At 43.1% G+C, this 19,213-nt stretch overlaps 1 protein-coding gene across 1 annotated transcript in view; it reads left to right on the forward strand.

The window, feature by feature from the left end:
• LOC106576771 (serine/threonine-protein kinase 32C) overlaps window positions 1-19,213 on the forward strand; it is a 156,308-nt gene that overhangs the window by 97,331 nt on the left and 39,764 nt on the right. The window contains exon 3 of the mRNA XM_014154152.3: window positions 5,963-6,114. Within this exon, the coding sequence (XP_014009627.1) occupies window positions 5,963-6,114 (152 nt within the window). The remainder of the gene's footprint in view (window positions 1-5,962; window positions 6,115-19,213) is intronic.

Raw genomic sequence — 19,213 nt, forward strand, 5'->3', positions numbered from 1 at the left:
GGTATCCAATTGTTAGTAGTTACTGTCTTGTCTCATCGCTACAACTCCCACACGGACTCGGGAGAGGCGAAGGTCGAGAGCCATGCGTCCTCCGAAACACAACCCAACCAAGCCGCACTGCTTCTTAACACAGCGCGCATCCAACCCGGAGGCACCGTACACCTAGCGACCTGGTCAGCGTGCACTGCGCCCGGCCGGCTACAGGAGTCACTAGTGCGCGATGAGACAAGGATATCCCTGCCGGCCAAACCTTCCCTAACCCGGACGACGCTAGGCCAATTGTGCACCGCCTCATGGGCCTCCCGGTAGCGGCCGGCTGCGACAGAGCCTGGGCTCGAACCCACAGCTCACTGCGATGCAGTGCCTTAGACCACTGCGCCACCTGGGAGGCCCCCAACAATACAGTTTTAAGAAAAAAAAGAAATAAAAGTAACAAATAATGAAAGAGCAGCAGTAAAATAACAATAGCGAGGCTATATAGCGAGGCTATATACAGCGGGTACTGGTACAGAGTCAATGTACGGGGGCACTGGTTAGTCGAGGTAATTTAGCTAATTGAGGTGATGTGTACATGTAGGTTATTAAAGTGACTATGCATAGATAATAAGAGAGGGCAGCAGCAGCGTGAAGGGGGGGGCAATGCAAATAGTATAGACTTTGCGCTCCGGTACTGCTCGCCGTGCGGTAGCAGAGAGAACAGTCTATAACTAGGGTGGCTGGAGTCTTTGACAACTTTTCCTGGCCTTCCTCTGACACCGCCTGGTATAGAGGTCCTGGATGGCAGGAAGCTTGGCCCGTGATGTACTGTGCCGTACGCACTACCCTCTTTCGTCGGAGGCAGAACAGTTACCATACCAGGCAGTGACGCAACCGGTCAGGATGCTCTCGATGGTGCAGCTGTAGAACCTTTTTGAGGATCTAAGGACCCATGCCAAATCTTTTCCGTTTCCTGCGGAGGAATAGGTTTTGTCCTGCCCTCATCATGACTGTCTTGGTGTGCTTGGACCATGTTAGTTTGTTGGCGATGTGAACGCCAAGGAACTTGAAGCTCTCAACCTGCTCCACTACAGCCCCATCAATGAGAATGGGGACATGCTCGGTCCTCCTTTTCCTGTAGTCCACAATCATCTCCTTTGTCTTGATCACGTTGAGGGAGAGGTTGTTGTCCTTGCACCTTACAGTCAGGTCTCTGAACTCCTCCCTATAGGCTGTCTCGTCGTTGTCGGTGATCAGGCCTACTGTACCACTGTCATCGGCAAACTTAATGATTGTGTTGGAGTCGTGCCTGGCCGTGCAGTCATGACTGAACAGGGAGTACAGGAAGGGACTGAGTATGCACCCCTAAGGGGCCCCCCGTGTTGAGGATCAGCGTGGCGCTTATGTTGTTACCTACCCTTACCACCTGGGGATGGCCCGTCAGGAAGTCCAGGATCCAATTGCAGAGGGAGGTGTTTAGTCCCAGGGTCCTTAGCTTAGTGATGAGCTTTGAGGGCACTACGGTGTTGAACGCTGAGCATCGTAGGGAAGGGCTCGTAAGCAAGCTTTTCACTGTAAAGTCTACACCAGTTGTATTCGGCGCATGTGACAAATACAATTTGATTTAATACAAGCATGCTGAATTAGCCAGCATTCAACGAATCAATGGGTACGGTTACATGCACACAGTAATATAATTATTGTGGATAATCAGATTAATATAATAGCTTGGTTAAAACGTTTACATGTTCTGCAAGAATAACAATTTCCCTAATAATCCTGTTTACATGGACACATCTGTAATCAGGCTTTCTGATGGCGGTCTGATAATTGCAGAAAATCTCCCCCCCAAAAAATAAACGTTCTACCACAGCGATCATGTTATTTTTGGTAATCATATTTGATTTTGAATTCAGACATGTAGAGTTTAAAAGTATTTCTAAAATGCATACATTCAGTTTTGCACCCACTTCACTCATGCGAAAGAGGGAGGGTCACTCGGCAGGTGCTAGCACATGTGCAGATCAAATACACAGCTGAAACGCCGATTTAAGGTGTTTACCTGTCCTAATAATTCGAAAGATTGCCCAGAAAACCCGATGTTTTAATCGGCATATGCTTACTTCGATTTTGACCTTACGCCAATTAAGATAAGCAGAGTAAGGTGTTTACGTGACTGTTGCGTAATCTGCCTACTGCCATAATCAATTTAATATCAGATTATTACTGTGCATTTAAACGTACTCAATAAAGATCGATTTGATCCTATATCTGGAGAATAATGATTACGGGGAAGTATCCCCTGCTATGTTGTGAGATCGAGGTAAGGCGTTATTAGAGGGAAGATCATAGCCACATCATCTCTCAATAAAAATATTAACACACAGAAACTGATGAAATTACAGAAATCATTAGGAAGCATAGAACGATCTCATAGTCATCTCAAAGACCCTCTGACACGATATATACAAAAGCATTTGGACACCCCTTCAAATTTTAGCCACACCCGTTGCTGACAGTTGCATAAAAGTGAACAAACAGCCATGCAATCTCCATAGACAAGCATTGGCAGTAGAATGGCCTTACTGAAGAACTCAGTGACTTTCAACGTGGCACCGTCATAGGATGCCACCTTTCCAACAAGTCAGTTCATAAAATTTCTGCTCTGCTAGAGCTGCCCCGGTCAACTGTAAGTGCTGTTATTGTGAAGTAGAAATGTCTAGGAGCAACAACGGCTCAGTCGCGAAGTGGTAGGCCACACAAGCTCACAGAACGGGACCGCCGAGTGCTGAAGCGCGTAGCGAGTAAAAATCATCTGTCCTCGGCAGCAACACTCACTACTGAGTTCCAAACTGCCTCTGGAAGCAAGGTCAGCACAAGAACTGTTTGTCGGGAGCATCATAAAATGGGTTTCTATGGCCGAGCAGCCGCACACAAGCCTAAGATCGTAATGCACAATGCCAAGCGTCGGCTGGAATGGTGTAAAGATCGCTACCATTGAACTCTGGAGCAGTGGAAACATGTTCTCTGTAGTGAATCATGCTTCACCTTCTGGCAGTCCGACGGACAAATCTAGGTTTGGCTTATGCCAGGAGAACGCTACCTGTCCCAATGCATAGTGCCAACTGTAAAGTTTGGTGGAGGAGGAATAATGGTCTGTTTTTCATGGTTTGGGCTAGGCCCCTTAGATCCAGTGAAGGGAAATCTTAACGCTACAGCATACAATGACATTCTAGACGATTCTGTGCTTCCAACTTTGTGGCAACAGTTTGGGGAAGGCCCATTCCTGTTTCAGCATGACAATATCCCCGTGCACAAAGCAAGGTCCATACAGAAATGGTTTGTCAAGATCGGTGTGGAAGAACTTGACTGGCCTGCACAGAGCCCTGACCCCCATCAAACACGTTTGGGATGAATTGGAACGCTGACTGCGAGCCAGGCCTTATCGCCCAACATCAGTGCCCTACCTTACTAAAGCTCTTGTGGCTGAATGGAAGTCTCCGCAGCAATTTTCCAACATCTAGTGGAAAGCCTTCCCAGAAAAGTGGAGGATGTTATAGCTGCAAAAGGGGGACCAACTCCATATTAATGCCCATGTTTTTGGAATGAGATGTTCGACGAGCAGGTGTTCACATACTTTTGGTCATGTAGTGTATATTGCATGCATGAGATTCAAAAGGTAAAACAGGAAATTAATCAGAATTATAGTGAAGAAGTAGAGAAAAAGCTCAGGTTCCTGAAACAACGATATTAGGAAGCCGGCTCAAGGCAACAAAATTACTAGAATGGAGACTCAGAAAACAAAAAGCACAGAATACAATTTTCGAAATAAAAGACCCTAAAACAACAATGATTACATTCAAATGGGATGAAATACAGAATATATTTGAATCATACTATAGAAGTCTGTACAAGCAACCAGAGAAGGCAGATGCACTTACAATCAAGCTTCTTTTTTTCTCACTTGATCTCCCCTCAATTGGGACACAGCAAAACGATAGACTTCAGAAATAGCCATTCATTAAATGTAATAATGCAATATCTAATCTAAAAGTAAACAAGTCTGCAGTCACTGATGGCTTCCTTTCAGAATGGTTCAAAGCCTTCAGAGAACAACTAACACCTACTTCAGTCCTGTTTTAACTAGACTCTGCTCTAACACCATCGTGGAGAGAAGCCATAATATCTGTAATTCCAAAGGAGGGTAAAGATGAGAAGGAATGCAATTCCAAAAGACCTATTGCAATTCTTAATGTGGATTATAAACGGTATGCATCAATAATAGCGAAAAGAATGGAGGACATGAACCCAGAATTGATTGGTGGGGATCAAACTGGTTTCATATAAATTAGACAGACACAGGACAACATAAGGAGAACACCACGTCATGGACCACATCGGTCAGGATAAGACAAGTGCTATATTAACCAGTCTAGATGCAGAAAAAGCATTTGATTCAGTGGGATGGGATTATCTATTCCAAGTTATGGATAGATTTGATTTCAACAAAGTGATACAGTGCATCAAAACACTACATTCATATCCGACTGCCAGAATAAAGATTTAATGGACATTTGTCACAATAAGTTTGTTATTATTAGCACAGGCAGTAAGAAAATACCCATCCTCAGGGGAATAACAATAAGAGGCAGTGAACATAAGGTATACATGTGTGCTGATGACGTTCTGATATTTCTTAAAGACCCAGGCTCAAGTGTACCTACAGTAGATTGACGAATGTTTCACAAACATTTGGAACATTTTCAGGTTATGTCCAGGGTACACAAGACCCAAGCCCTTGTATATAATTATACCCACATCAAGAGCTGAATAGCAAATATAACTTCATCCATGAAGTATATTGGAGTAAATCTACCAAAAGATACACCAAACCTTTCTGAAAGAAATCATGTTCCCATCAACAAGAAAATATATGATGACCTGGACAGGTGGAATTCACTTCCTTTGGGTCTTAGTAGTAGAATTGAAACAATCAAAATGAACATCCTGCCGAGGTTACTGTATTTGTTCCAATCACTGGCCATAGAAATCCCACCTAAACAGTTTAGGGAATGGGATAAACGGATATCAAGGTTTATCTGGAACAGTAAGAGACCAAGATATTAGATATACAACATTACAATTACCATAACACAGGGGGAGTATGGCCTTACCAAACCTAAAATATTATTTTGGGATCCATACTTGGAAGTTGTCTAATTCAAAGATGTTACTTGTAACTAATCTGATGTACGTATGATGTGTGCTCCACCTGCCTGCCTGTTTTTTGTGTTTTTGTGTTTTCTTCAATAAAAAGAAAGTATATAAAAGTTATGTGAAATTGTTCCAGACTTGCATGAATTGTTGTATTACTCCACTTGGGTGTGGGATAGGTATCAACAGTGTTACTATAATATTTGATCACTTCAATATTTTACTAGGTACAGTTGATTTTCGATAATAATGCCAGAATTTGCCGTTTTTCATTGGAGATTAGTACTTCTCTATAGAAGTGAGTTTTCTTTCCAAACCATTGTTTATTTTCTGCAGCGACTGTTTGCGTAACAGTAGCTGAGGTCATAGCTTCCTAATGACTGGATGTTACAGTAATGAGGCTGCCCTCCCATACCCCCTGTCCTGCTCTTGACATTTCACATTGACATTTCTCCACTCACCGAAACATCAACTTTTAATGAGCACATGATGAGGTCGGAGACTGTTTGTGTTTTTACAAATGTATTTTCCCGCATGTTTTCCAAGCCCCATTGTAAATATTCTAATGGAGGGCAGTAATATCAGCCATTATGAAAAGTCAATTCGGTCACATGCTCTTGTATACTGTATATCATTGTATACTAAGGTGTCTGTGTGCCTGTGCAAGCGTGTCTGTCTGTGTGCGTCTGTCTTTACTTGCTTTATGCGAGTCTGGTTCCAGTCCTAAGTGGGTAACCTACTCTCTGTTCTTCTGTCCTTATTTCCCCTGCAGGTGTGCATCGTGCAGAAGAGGGACACAGAGAAGATGTACGCCATGAAGTACATGAACAAACAGCAGTGCATAGAGAGAGACGAGGTCCGAAACGTCTTTAGAGAGCTAGAGATCCTACAGGAAATTGAACATGTTTTTTTAGTAAACCTCTGGTGATTATCCTGTTTTTTTTTTCATTTTATATACTGTTTGTACATTCTGCATGCCACTGCTGGTACCCTGTGTGTGTGGGTGTTCAGGCATGTGTGAATGCGAGCCCATTGCACCCCACATTTGTTAATTGTTGCACTGTAATGTCAGATGACCACCTATTTCCCTCCCAGGAGTATGATATCTGGGTGAAGTAGGGAACCAGTTTCATTATTTAACCATCTGCAGTGTCTCTGCAGCACATATTCTAAATATAATTGGGCAGGTGGCACAATGTTCACAGCAAATTACACCAAACCACTTTACTCCTGTGTAATTGGTAGAATGATATAGCTCACCGTGGTTATCTCCTCTGAGTAATTGATATAAGGAGCATCAATCATTTCATACACATCTTTTAGTACATAAAGAATTGGAGCGGATACATACACCAAGACAAAAGTGCACCCACACCCGCTGTCGATTATTACTGTATGTCTTTTATGCATGTTTTTTTTCTCCAAAGTTGACAAAGTTTTAATAACACTAGGGGGGGAATGAAAAAATGGTCAAGGAGAAGCTTCCTCCCAACTAAAATAAGCAGAGGTTTAATTTTAATGAGGTGGTAGTAGGGCCTGTCTTTTTTTTATATTATAATTCCCTCAAGTAGTGTACATCTGCCAACCCCATCCGTGTTCTAGTTTCCCTGCTTTGCTCTGCTTGGCACTGTATTTATACATCTATGGCACATCAAAGCCCCATTAGCGACAAAGACAGAAGACAGCAGCGTTATGGATAGGCGGGAATTATCGGGCTCCTTCGATTGCACCTCATTTTCCTGCGATTCAAGTCTACTTCAAAGGGAAAAATTGTGAAAGTGGTCAGCCCATCTGAAATTACACTGGAACAAAACAACAATCACTCGTAGTCTTGTACAGCCTCCCGAACAATACCCAAGACACTCCTGTGTGCCGTGGAATTGGTTTGGACGGTTCATAGAACGTTTGCGTTATTCTGTATCCCTTTGCTGGTGAATATCTTGGGGAGGTGATAGAGGCACGTGCGCAAGCAGCTGCCTGCCGTCACCATCAAACTGACCAGATTTGAGCAACAAAAGGGAGAAATCTGCCAAAACCCATATGGCGATGGCCTGCCTGTCAGGCCACAGCACATGAGGCTTCTGAGGGGAGAACGGCTCATAATAATGGCCGGAACTGAGAAAATAGAATAGCATCAAACACCTGGAAAACATGTGATTGATACCATTCCACCTATTCCGCTCCAGTCATTACCACAAGCCCATTTTCCCCAATTCAGGTGCCACCAACCTCATGTGAGCCACAGATGTTCCTGTCTAGCACTGTCACTGATAGATAAGTTTACTTTTCAAAACCCAAGGACTCCAAACCTGAGCAGCTGTCGGTACTGTTTGTAACATAATATTGGCAAGCCTGGTCCCATGCCAAGCCACCAGAAAACAAATGGAAAGGAGTTTTGAAATAACTTTACAGAGTGTATCAAACACGCTAGCCTCATTGTGGATCTTTCCTGCAGAGGCAGGCTCTCACTGGCCAGACTCCTTTTTTCGGTTGCTTTGGCCCCCCTGTGGCCGTGTTGGGCTCTTAAAGGCTCTGCATGGTCAATTCGACGTCTGCAGTGGCCGTACAGCATTTACTGCGATGCGGCCATCGCAAAAGAGAGAGCATTCATACTTCTTGTGCTTCAGGGAGCTGTCAAGTGCATCCAATAAATTGGTCTGCACCGCACCACTCATAGTGATTCAGAGCTAATCTCTATAGCCATCCAGCTAATTACAAGCAACTGGATAAACAAAAAGACAAGACCTTACCTCTTCTGAGATGTTGGAGTCCGTTTCCCGGTGCTTGACATAGGAGCTCTGCCAAGATGGCATGAAGTAAAAAGACAGCACTGTTTTCCCACCTGCATCTCCATCCCGAATCTCCCCATTGCCGCTCAGCAAAATTAGCCTACATTTTGGCTATTGTATATATGTGTATTTTATGTTGAGGTAAATACTCTGGCGTTTACCTCACAATGTTGAGGTAAACATCAGAGTATAATGCTGTATGGATGTCAACCCCAATACATGTTCATGTCATCTTCACCAATCAACTGCATTACAGTTAAAAACAACTTAGACTACCACCACCTATTTCTGTATGCTAGCTATGCTACCAGCTTATACAAATGGGAGTTAGCATTTAGCAGTCACTTTTTCTAAACCTAAAAAGGGACTACTTTTAAATGTTATGCAGCGAAAACCGGCAAATATATCCAAATCTGATTTTAGTAACCACATTGTGGGCCTGCTACAATGAATACAGCAATCATGAAGGAATTGACAAATATCCACTTTGTTATGTAACGAGTGTCATAGCGAGGGGACCAAAGCGCAGCGTGTTGAGTGCTTATAATGACTCTTTATTTTAACACAGAACACTAGAGAAAATAACAAAAGCAAAAACAATCAGCTCACAGTTCTGTCAGGTACATAGACTAAACAGAATACAACTACCCACAAACACAGGTGGGGGAAAAACCCTACTTAAATATGATCTCCAATTAGAGTAAATGAGGACCAGCTGCCTCTAATTGGAGATCAACCCCCCCAAAAAAACATAGAAATAGAAAACTAGAACTAAACATAGATATAGAAAAACACCCCCTGTCACGCCCTGACCAACTCTACCATAGAAAATAACATCTTACTATGGTCAGGACGTGACATGTTAGATCAAATTTGTTGAAAATTGCGCCAATCTGGGATTCTTCTATCCCCCACGGTCTGCATTCCATTGACCTCTTTACCGGCATCTATCTCCATTTACCTCCCCGATCTCTTTCCGGGAGTTCAAACTCATTTTCATGTCTTTGAAATCCCAACATGAGGTATCATAAAGATTACGTTTTGTTGTCAAGGAAGTGAGTTTGTGTTTATTCGGGATGTACCGCCCCCAACTACTGTCAACCAATCATGTCAATGCGAGTTATACGGAGCCCTCTGCATTGTTACACAATTTGGGAGGCGCACGGCGATGCGGTACGGAGCTTGATACGGCCTCCACAAGCCTCCGAAGGCTTTGCAATTGTGTCACACCCTATGTACTGAGCCTCTGGACCACATGGCCGGATCAAGCATAAATTGGCGTTTACTAGGCATGTCTGAAGGTGACATCTGATGTCCTGCTGAGACTAACTTGCTTGCTCTGTGAAAAATCTCTTGAGAGAGTTCAGACTTTTCTCCTGAAGCCAGAGAAGGAGAGCTCAGCACAGAGACAAAGTGATTCATTGTTTATTTTGCTTTGGGAATGGTTGTTTTTGTATATACAGTATCAGTCAAACGTTTGGACACACCTACTCATTCCAGGGTTTTTCTTCATTTATTTTCTACATTGTAGAATAATAGTGAAGACATCAAAACTATGAAAAACACATATATGGAATCATGTAGTAACCCAAAAAAGTGTTAAACAAGTCAAAATATATAATTTACTACTTTGAAGAATCTAAAATCAAAAATATTTTTTGATTTGTTTAACACTTCTTTGGTTATTACATGATTCCATATGTGTTATTTCATAGTTTTGATGTCTTCACTATTATTCTACAATGTAGAAAATAGTTAAAAATTAAGTAAAGCCCTTAAATGAGTAGGTGTGCCTAATGCTTTGACTGGTACTGTAGGTCTACATAAATGCTTTCCCCATTCACAGTGACTATTACTCAATTTTTTGGTGTATAATAACATAACTTCCTGTTTAAACAGGAAACTCTCATAAACTTTGACTTGCTTTCATAAGAACGATGTTGAGCTATATTTAGTGATGGTCTACTCTACTACAATTTGCACAGTGTAATGACCAGGAGTTGAATTGGTACGGTGTGTGGGTATGCTTCTGCACATCATAAATCCCTGCTGACTTGCAGAACATTTGCACTATCCATGGGCATGTCAAGTATTGAGTTTGGGCAATGACATGTTCCATTATTGATGGACTGAAGATGGGCCAACCATGAATTCTAGGAACTGCAGTGCCTGTATTCCCCAAAGTAAATATCAGAGGATGCAACTCATGAGAACGCCAGTTTTGATTAAGATTAGTAGGAGTTGTTTTATTGGTACAATGCCAGAGAGGGGGAGAGCGGGAGCGTGAGAGAAACAGCCATCATGGAAAGTAATGATTCCTGAAATCACAGCGAAGGCAAGGGAGAGAGAGGAAAGCTGAGAGGCGGGGGGGTAAAAGGCAGTGTTAAGAAGGGATTTGACCATTGATTACTTTGTCCAAACAGAGTTTCAACGTCTATTGGTTTGCTTTCATCTCTCCATCTCACACACTGTTTTGAATCCTATGTTTGCTTTCATTATGTCCTGAATGCTGCTGGGTTTCTTTGAAGAAGCTCCATCCATTGCGTCAGAGAAAATCAGAAGGAATCTCTAATGCTAGGCACTGAATCCACATCACTAGAACAAGACTGCTTAAGCCTGGAGGACTGTCAAGTTTGCTGCATGCAGTAATTGCCGTGACCATTCACTTGCTGATGATAGATACCGTATGATGTGTAGGAGTGGGATATATTTAAATGGATTAGCCACCTTGAAAGTATTATCTATCTGCAGCGCGCAACAAAATCCACGCAAATCCCATAAGCCATCACAGCATATGTAGATGCTTTCTTTCCCCCCCCGATCAATTTGTATTTCTAAATTGGAGGTCATATTCCCTTACCCAGACGGACAGTATTACATGCAGTAAGTGTACACGGTGAAATTGATCCCTTGCACTTTCCAGTGTTAATCATCACCAGAGCAAGGTTTTGCCTAAAGCATTACATTGCAACAAATTACTCTCAAACACCATTGGCCAGATTCCCCGGAGATGTGGATAGAGGCTCTGAAAGCTGAACCAAGTGAGACGCCCAGCAGCCATGTGGGAAAGTGAGGAAGAAGGGAAGCAAGAGGGAGTGAATGTGTCAGCGCTGAGCACTGGGATTTTTGTCGTCTATGAGCTACGACTTTGGAGACCCTTTTTAAGAGGGTTGTAAGGTCTCACAGAGGGTGAGTCATCAGTGGGATCCGCTGAGTCGCAGTCATCTTCCGCTGTCGATCCATCCTCTCAGAGAGAGAGGGCAAGAGAGCAGTCACTGTGGGGAGAATAGATGCACACCCTGTCCTCCTCGATGTCCATTTAGAATATTGATTCCCGGCTGAACAGAACAATGCTACCAGTAGTTTCTTTGAGAAGATACAGTGCATTCGGAAGATATTCAGACCCCTTGACTTTTTCCACATTTTGTTACGTTATAGCCTAATGCTAAAAGTGCTTGAATTATAATTTTTTTCCTCATTAATCTACACACACTACCCCATAATGACAAAGAGAAAACTGGGTTTTAGAAATGTTTGCAAATATATTAAAAATAAAAAAAACTGAAATACCTTATTTACATAAGTATTCAGACCATTTGCTATGAGACTCGAAATTGAACTCAGGTGGATCCTGTTGCCATTGATCATCCTTGAAATGTTTCTATAACTTGATTGGAGTCCACCTGTGGTAAATTAAATTGATTAGATATGATTTGGAAAGTCACACACCTGTCTTTATAAGGTCCTATAGATGACAGTGCATGTCAGAGCAAAAACCAAACCATGGGGTGAATTTTCCGTAGAGCTCAGAGACAGGATTGTGTCCAGGCACAGATCTGGGGAAGGGTAACATAAAATGACAGCAGGATTGAAGGTCCCCAAGAACACAGTGGCCTCCATCATTCTTAAGTGGAAGAAGTTTGGAACGACCAAGACTCTTCCTAGAGCTGGCCGCCTGGCCAAACTGAGGAATCGGGGAAGAACGGCCTTGGTCAGGGAGGTGACTAAGAATTCGATGGTCACTCTGACAGAGTTCCGCTGTGGAGATGGACCCTGCCAGAAGGATAACCATCTCTGCAGCACTGTACCAATCAGGCCTTAATTGTAGAGTGGGCCAGACGGAAGCCACTCCTCAGTAAAAGGCATCACAGCCTGCTTGTAGTTTGCCAAAAGGCACCTAAAGAACTCTCAGACCATGAGAAACAAGATTTTCTGGTCTGATGAAACCAAGACTCTTTGGCCTGAATTACAAGCGTCACATCTTGAGGAAACCTGGGACCATCCCTAAGGTGAAGCATGGTGGTGGCAGCATCATGCTGTGGGGATGTTTTTCAGCAGGGACTGGGAGACTAGTCAGGATTGAGGGAAAGATGAACGGAGCAAAGTAGAGCTCCAAGAACACAGTGGCCTCCATCATTCTTAAATGGAAGAAGTTTGGAACCACCAAGACTCTTCCTAGAGCACTCAGGACCTCAGACTGTGGCAAAGGTTTTCCTTCCAACAGGACAACGACCCTAAGCACACAGCCAAGACAATGCAGAAGTGGCTTTGGGACAAGTCTCATAATGTCCTTGAGTGGCCCAGCCAGAGCCCAGACTTGAACCCGATCGATCATCTCTGGAGAGACCTGAAAATAGCTGTGCAGTGATGCTCCCATCCAACCTGACAGAGCTTGAGAGGATCTGCAGAGAAGAATGGGAGAAACTCCACAAATACAGGTGTTCCAAGCTTGTAGCCGTATACCCAAGAAGACTCGAGGCTGTAATCGCTTCCAAAGGTGCTTCAACAAAGTACTGAGTAAAGGGTCTGAATGTAAATGTGAATTTTTTTTTTTTTTTTTGACATTTGCAAAAATGTCTAAAAACCTGTTTTTGCTTCGTCATTGTGGGGTATTGTGTGTAGATTGATGAGAAAAAAATGATTTAATACATTTTGGAATAAGGCTGTATCGTAACAAAATGTGGAAAAAGTCAAGGGGTCTGAATACTTTCCGAATGCACGGTATATAAAGTGATCTGTGCAAACAGCAGAAATGCACCAATTTCACTTTTGCATGTCAAAAACGAATGACCACTGCTGCACATGCTGCTACTGTTTTGAAAAGGTTTATACTATTTAGAACGAGCAGCCAGCTCACGAACGAACGAGTGCACCAGGGGATAACCCAACAAGCATCAAAAGAGAACCATCGCGCCCCCAGAGAAGCTTGGCTGGTGCGTAAAACCCATGAATTCAGATAAACAAAAAGGTGTTGTGGGTTCGCACTCAAAAAGTTTACTTCATTATTAAATTTGTATTTTTTATTTTCACTGCATCAGGGATAGCATACACAGACGTTTTGGCTCCACAGCCTTTCTCAGTGTGTAGGTAAAAAAAAAATGTTTTATTCAAAACAGCATTTATAGAGAACAACCGATTAGCAGCAGGTGCTTCTAATCAGCGTTCCCACTCATCTGGATGTGGCTTTTCTGGTCTACATGTATACAAATTAGGCACAAAGAAATACAGAATTATAGGGTATGGGAGTGGGCACGAAGGGTAACTCACGAATCAACTGCCCCAGGTGTCCGCTCACCTAAATACATCATATCAATTCATGAGATAGCCCACCACAAAGGACAGCAGGCACAGCCGTTCATAAATATGTGGGGCCAACTGTTAAACGATATGCTAAATCTGATAGTGTTCTTGTATAACAGTACATTTGGCTTATAGGAAGGAGGTGAAATCGAATTCTTCATTTAAACCATGTGGAGATAGTTGAAATTATATTGAGCCACATGGCTTCTCTTTGAAGTAATTTGTTGTCGTAATCACCTCATCTACATGGTGGATGAACTTTTTTGATTCTTACGCAATTCATTAATAGAATGATTTTTTTTCTATTTAGTGTCTCGCAACTGGCAAGGTGATATCTTGAGGTCTAATAGTGGATTTATGTTCTTCAAGGCGTGGGATGTTTTTCCAATATAAGTCTTATTACAAGAACACTGTAACATATAAATACTTGACTTTATCTCATAGGTCCTAGAAGTCTGAGGGCATACAAAGTTAGAACACTTCCTTATGGTGCTACAAGAAGTACATGATCTACAGGTGGAAGCATCCTTTTATAAATGCTTCTTGTCTCTCTCTAACCTCATCTGATTTAACCAATATGGTTGATAACCCAACAAGCATGCAGATGCAGTAAGTGAAAACACATTATCTAACTGGGGATAGCTAGCTAACATAATGTTACAAAGCATGATGTGCTAGCCAGTTCAGTTAATACTGAAATAACTTCATATTTCCGAGTTAGTCAGATATGAGTTTATAACGACTTGAAATTGACGTGGGCGCTAACTAGTTAGCAAGCTGCTTACCAAAGGCAAATATCTGGTGAATTTTACAAAATAATTGACCAAACTATTTCTCAATGTTTCTCAAAATTACTCTAGCTGGCTAATTTGATAATGCTTTCTGATACACCAGGTTCTATGCTGTTTTAGTCCACAAGTCACCCTGAAGAACCTGATAAGAACAGTAGAACCTGATAAACAACATCAGGGGAAACAATAAAATTGGCCATGCCTTTTTGTCCTACCAGATCAGCGCTGAGAAGGGTCTAGCTAGTGTATCCCTCTGTCTTTTGACTCTTGTCCGGTTTATCAGGTCCCAGGCTCCTATGACTGTTACGATTATTTATTTACAAGTTAATTACAATTAGCTTTTGGCTTTAGCACCTTCTGTACCTGATAGAGCACATCTAGTCCTTCACAGCCATCTGGTTCAAGAGACTCAGTGGGAGGAGGAGACTCGAGCAGACCCAGAAGTTCTGACTGAACGCACATTTGAGCACCCCAGGACGGTCCATTTACTTTGTGCTGTTAGGATTTCATAGCATAAATTATGTCATTGGGGCAGTTCCCCCTCATAGCAAATTGCTGGCAAAACAATTCAAGCAATGTTTGCACGGCCTGTGCGCCCAATGGAGGTGGAGCTACCACTGCTGGCAGTCAGAGGGGCAGAGTAGTAAGTAACTAAACAGCTTGTTTTGAACAATATATTTTTGAAGCAGGAAAATGTACACATTTACCATACTTTTATAAGCATTTAAAACATAACCCATGAATTATATAATATATATTTGTTGGGTAAATATTTTTGGGGTTGGACCGATCACAAGTGGGGTGACGCCCCTAGCGCCCTAGCTGGCGGTTCTGTTGACATCCATAAAACTAACTGGAGGATATTTCCTCAGAGGGCTTAGTCCTTTTCGTTTTCGTCTTCTGCTGTTACACACGCATTTATTCTGCAGTAGACATAGAACGTCACAGGAGTTAAAGTCACAGTCAAAGAACTCTGTAACTTTCCAAAGCCACCTCACCATTAGTGGTGTTCTGTTCTCTCTGCGACTGTAACTTTCCAGAGCCACCTTACCATTTTAAGTTCCTGTAGGAGGTCCGTCAGAAGTGCACCTTGTGAAATAAGGCCAGTCAGTGGGGGTGGAGAGAGGGGTGTGCTGACGGGACCAGAGGGGGGTAACGGGGGGGACTAGGCGGGGGAGTGCAGGGCAAGAGGCAGCGCTCACTCATTCACTGCATTGTTAGAGGGATCCTCAGAGGAGCCAGGTGTGTCTTGTGATCCAGCCCCTTGACCAGCCTCAGCCAAGCTGTCTCTCTCTCTCTATCACAAGACTATCTAGGCCACAGTCACAAAGCAGACCACATTCAGAGCCCAGTGTCTCTCTCTCTCTCATCCATTCTCTCTTCCTCTTTCGCTCTACTTCGGTCTCTCCCCATATCACCCCCATCTCTCTTTCACCCTTTCTCCCCTGCATCCCTCTCTCACTCTCTCTCTTTTGCCCTCTCCCTCTGCTTCCCTCAGCTCATTTTTCATCATGGCCTGATTGTGCTCTGCTGTCCCAGTCAGTCTGGCCTGGCTGTTCCACATGGCCCATATCCTTGGCTCTGTCACAACGCTCCCAGGACTAAGGCCTTAGCCAGGTCCCCAATCATCTGTTTTGGGCATATTTGACCCATGACAAGTCCATTCTCAAACCGCTTCCTCTTATAACTTTCTCTTTATAGTTTCTGGTCTGAACTTCTGTATTATATTTTTGCATGGGAGAAGAGATAAAAGGAGATATTTAAAGAACTCCATTGTGTCTGGTCTCACACATTAGAATGGTCATCTTTCACTAACTTGTGTTAGTCTCATCCATTTGTCTTACCTGCGTTCTTGGCCTCTTTTTGAACAATTTTTTACAGGCATTGTGTGTGGGCTCTGATTTGGAATTCCCCAAACTTATCTAGTGAGACACACGCTGTATTTGGAAAAACATTAATCTGCAATGATCACTTTTCATTTCTCTCACTCTCTTTCTCTCTTGTTCTCTCTGTCCTTGGTGTTACATCTGAAGGTGACAACGCTATCACTCTCCATGCTGTCATATGGCTCAGATGTCAGTCCCATGTCTGACAGTTTACCTGTCACTGAGTGAAGGAAATGTGGAAACTGCTCTAATCTCAGCCAAGGAGACTCAGAAAACGGGCTCTAATACCACTGGCATCACACTGGCTGCCACAGAGGGCCTTCACCATCAGCTGGATGCTTCTCGGGATCAGGGGATGACAAGGAGGTGATAATAGGGTGACAATAATCGGGACCTGTGGACAGCAAACACTATCTCAACCAATCTCAGCCTGGCCATCTGTTGAAGTTGTGTGTGTGTGGAGTGGGGGACGCATCATCTTGCACAGGTTAGGTTTGGTAGCTTGGTCTGATGATTTTCTATTGGACACGTCACCAGGCTGTCGACGGATGGATACTGCATGGGTTTGCTATTGGTCTGAAAGAGATGGAAGGTCTGGTGGAAATCCTCCAATGTCATGCTGTTTTTGGCTTCAAGAGGCTGTACTTCACAACTAGGCTATAGATGATATCACTGACTTACTATAACCTTATACAATGCGGTTCACAGCAAGTCAAATATTTTGTTTAGCATGGATCTCTGCCAATCGCTGCCAGTTGTCCATAAGAACTTCTTCTGAACCAATGCTTCAGACAGAAATATTAAACAGAAATATTATGGAGAATATTCATTAAGGTAGTAAAAAATATATATTTTTTAATCTGACCATTTTATCGATTGATCTGTGTTTTCCTTTTGATGTCAGGCAGATACTTTTGGTCATGTAGTGTATGTGGACACCTGCTCATCACATCTCATTTCAAAATCATGGCCATTAATATAGAGTTAGTCCACCCTTTGCTACTATAACAGCCTCCACTCTTCTAGGAAGGCTTTACAATAGATGTTGGAACATTGCTGTGGGGACTTGCTTCCATTCAGCCATGATCATTAGTGAGGTCGGGCACTGGTGTTGGGCGATTAGGCCTGGACGGCAGTCGGCGTTCCAATTCATCCCAAAGGTGTTTGATGGGGTTGAGGTCAGGGCTCTGTGCAGGCCAGTCAAGTTCTTCCACACTGATCTCGACAAACCATTTCTGTATGGACCTCGCTTTGTGCACGGGGGTATTGTGATGCTGAAACAGAAAAGGGCCTTCGTGAAATACTTCCCCAAACTGTTGCCACAAAGTTGGAAGCACAGAATCGTCTAGAATGTCATTGTATGCTGTAACGTTAAGATTCCCCTTCACTGGAACTAAGGGGCCTAGCCCAAACCATGAAAAACAGCCCCAGATCATTATTCATCCTCCACCAAACTTTACACTTGGCACTATGCATTGGGGCAGGTAGTGCTCTCTCAGATTGGTCCGTCGGACTGCCTGATGGTAAAGTGTAATTCATCATTCCAGAGAATGTTTCCACTGCTCCAGAGTCTAATGGCAGTGAGCTTTACACCACTCCAGCCGACGCTTGACATTGTGCATGGTGGTCATAGGCTTGTGTGCGACTGCTCGCCCATGGAAACCCATTTCATGAAGCTCCCGATGAATATTTATTGTGCTGATCTTGCTTCCAGAGGCAGTTTGGAATTCGGTAGTGAGTGTTGCAGCCGAGGACAGATGATTTTTACGTGCTTCACCACTCGGCGGTACCGTTCGATGAGATGGGTGGCCTACCATTTGCGGTTCAGCCTCTGTTGCTCCTAGACGTTTCCACTTCACAATAACAGCACATACAGTTGACCGGGGGAGCTCTAGCAAGGCAGAAATCTTACGATCTGACTTGTTGGAAAGGTGGCATGTTATGACGGTGCCACGTTGAAAGTCACTGAGCTCTTCAGTAAGGCCATTCTACTGCCAATGTTTGATTTTATACACCTGTCAACAACGGGTGTGGCTGAAATTGCCGAATCCACTAATTTGAAGTGGGGTCCACATATTTGTTGTATATACAGTACCAGTCAAAAGTTTGGACACACATACTCATTCAAGGTGTTTCCTTTATTTTTATTATTTTCTATATTGTAGAATAATAGTGAAGAAATCAAAACTATGAAATAACACATGGAATCGTGTGGGGCGCCAGGGTAGCCTAGTGGTTAAAGCTTTCGAACCCCCGAGCTGACAAGGTACAAATCTGTCGTTCTGCCCCTGAACAAGGCAGTTAACCCACTGTTCCTAGGCCGTCATTGAAAATAAGAATTTGTTCTTAACTGACTTGCCTAGTTAAATAAAGATAAAATTCCCTATGTGTTATTTCATAGTTTTGATGTCTTCACTATTATTCTACAATGTAGAAAATAGTAAAAATAAAGAAAAACCCTGGAATGAGTAGGTGGGTCAAAAATTTTGACTGGTATAGTGTACTGTTGTGAGCGGTGTTTGGCTTTGCAGAACTGATGTCCCGGTGAGATGGAATGATTTTTGCTCGCTCTGAACATGGCGCTCTATTTTTCAGATATAGATAGCAGGAAATTGCACCTGGAGAGGGCCAATCAAAATGCCCCCTGAGTGTATGGGGCTAAGCCCGGAGAAATGGAGCTATATAGGAAATCTGCCAAGATGAAAAATAAATAATGTTGCAATAGCGACCAGGATTGGAACCTGGGTTTGATACAGGAAATCACAAGGAGGTGAGTTGTTTTCTACCTTTACGGATTGAGAACCTCCGGAAAGCCTCTCTCGCGCTCTCTCTCTCACTTTCTTCCTCTTGCTCTCTCTATCTCTCCCTTTTCATGATTACAGAAAGGTGATTGTGGGTTTCTGACGTTTTGTGTTGTTTATGTACTGTGTGGTTTGGATTGGATTTCTATTGTACAAGGCTTGCTGTAGTGTGCCAG

This window comes from Salmo salar, chromosome 18, assembly GCF_965601325.2.
Source record: "Salmo salar chromosome 18, fSalSal1, whole genome shotgun sequence".
NCBI lineage: Eukaryota > Metazoa > Chordata > Actinopteri > Salmoniformes > Salmonidae > Salmo > Salmo salar.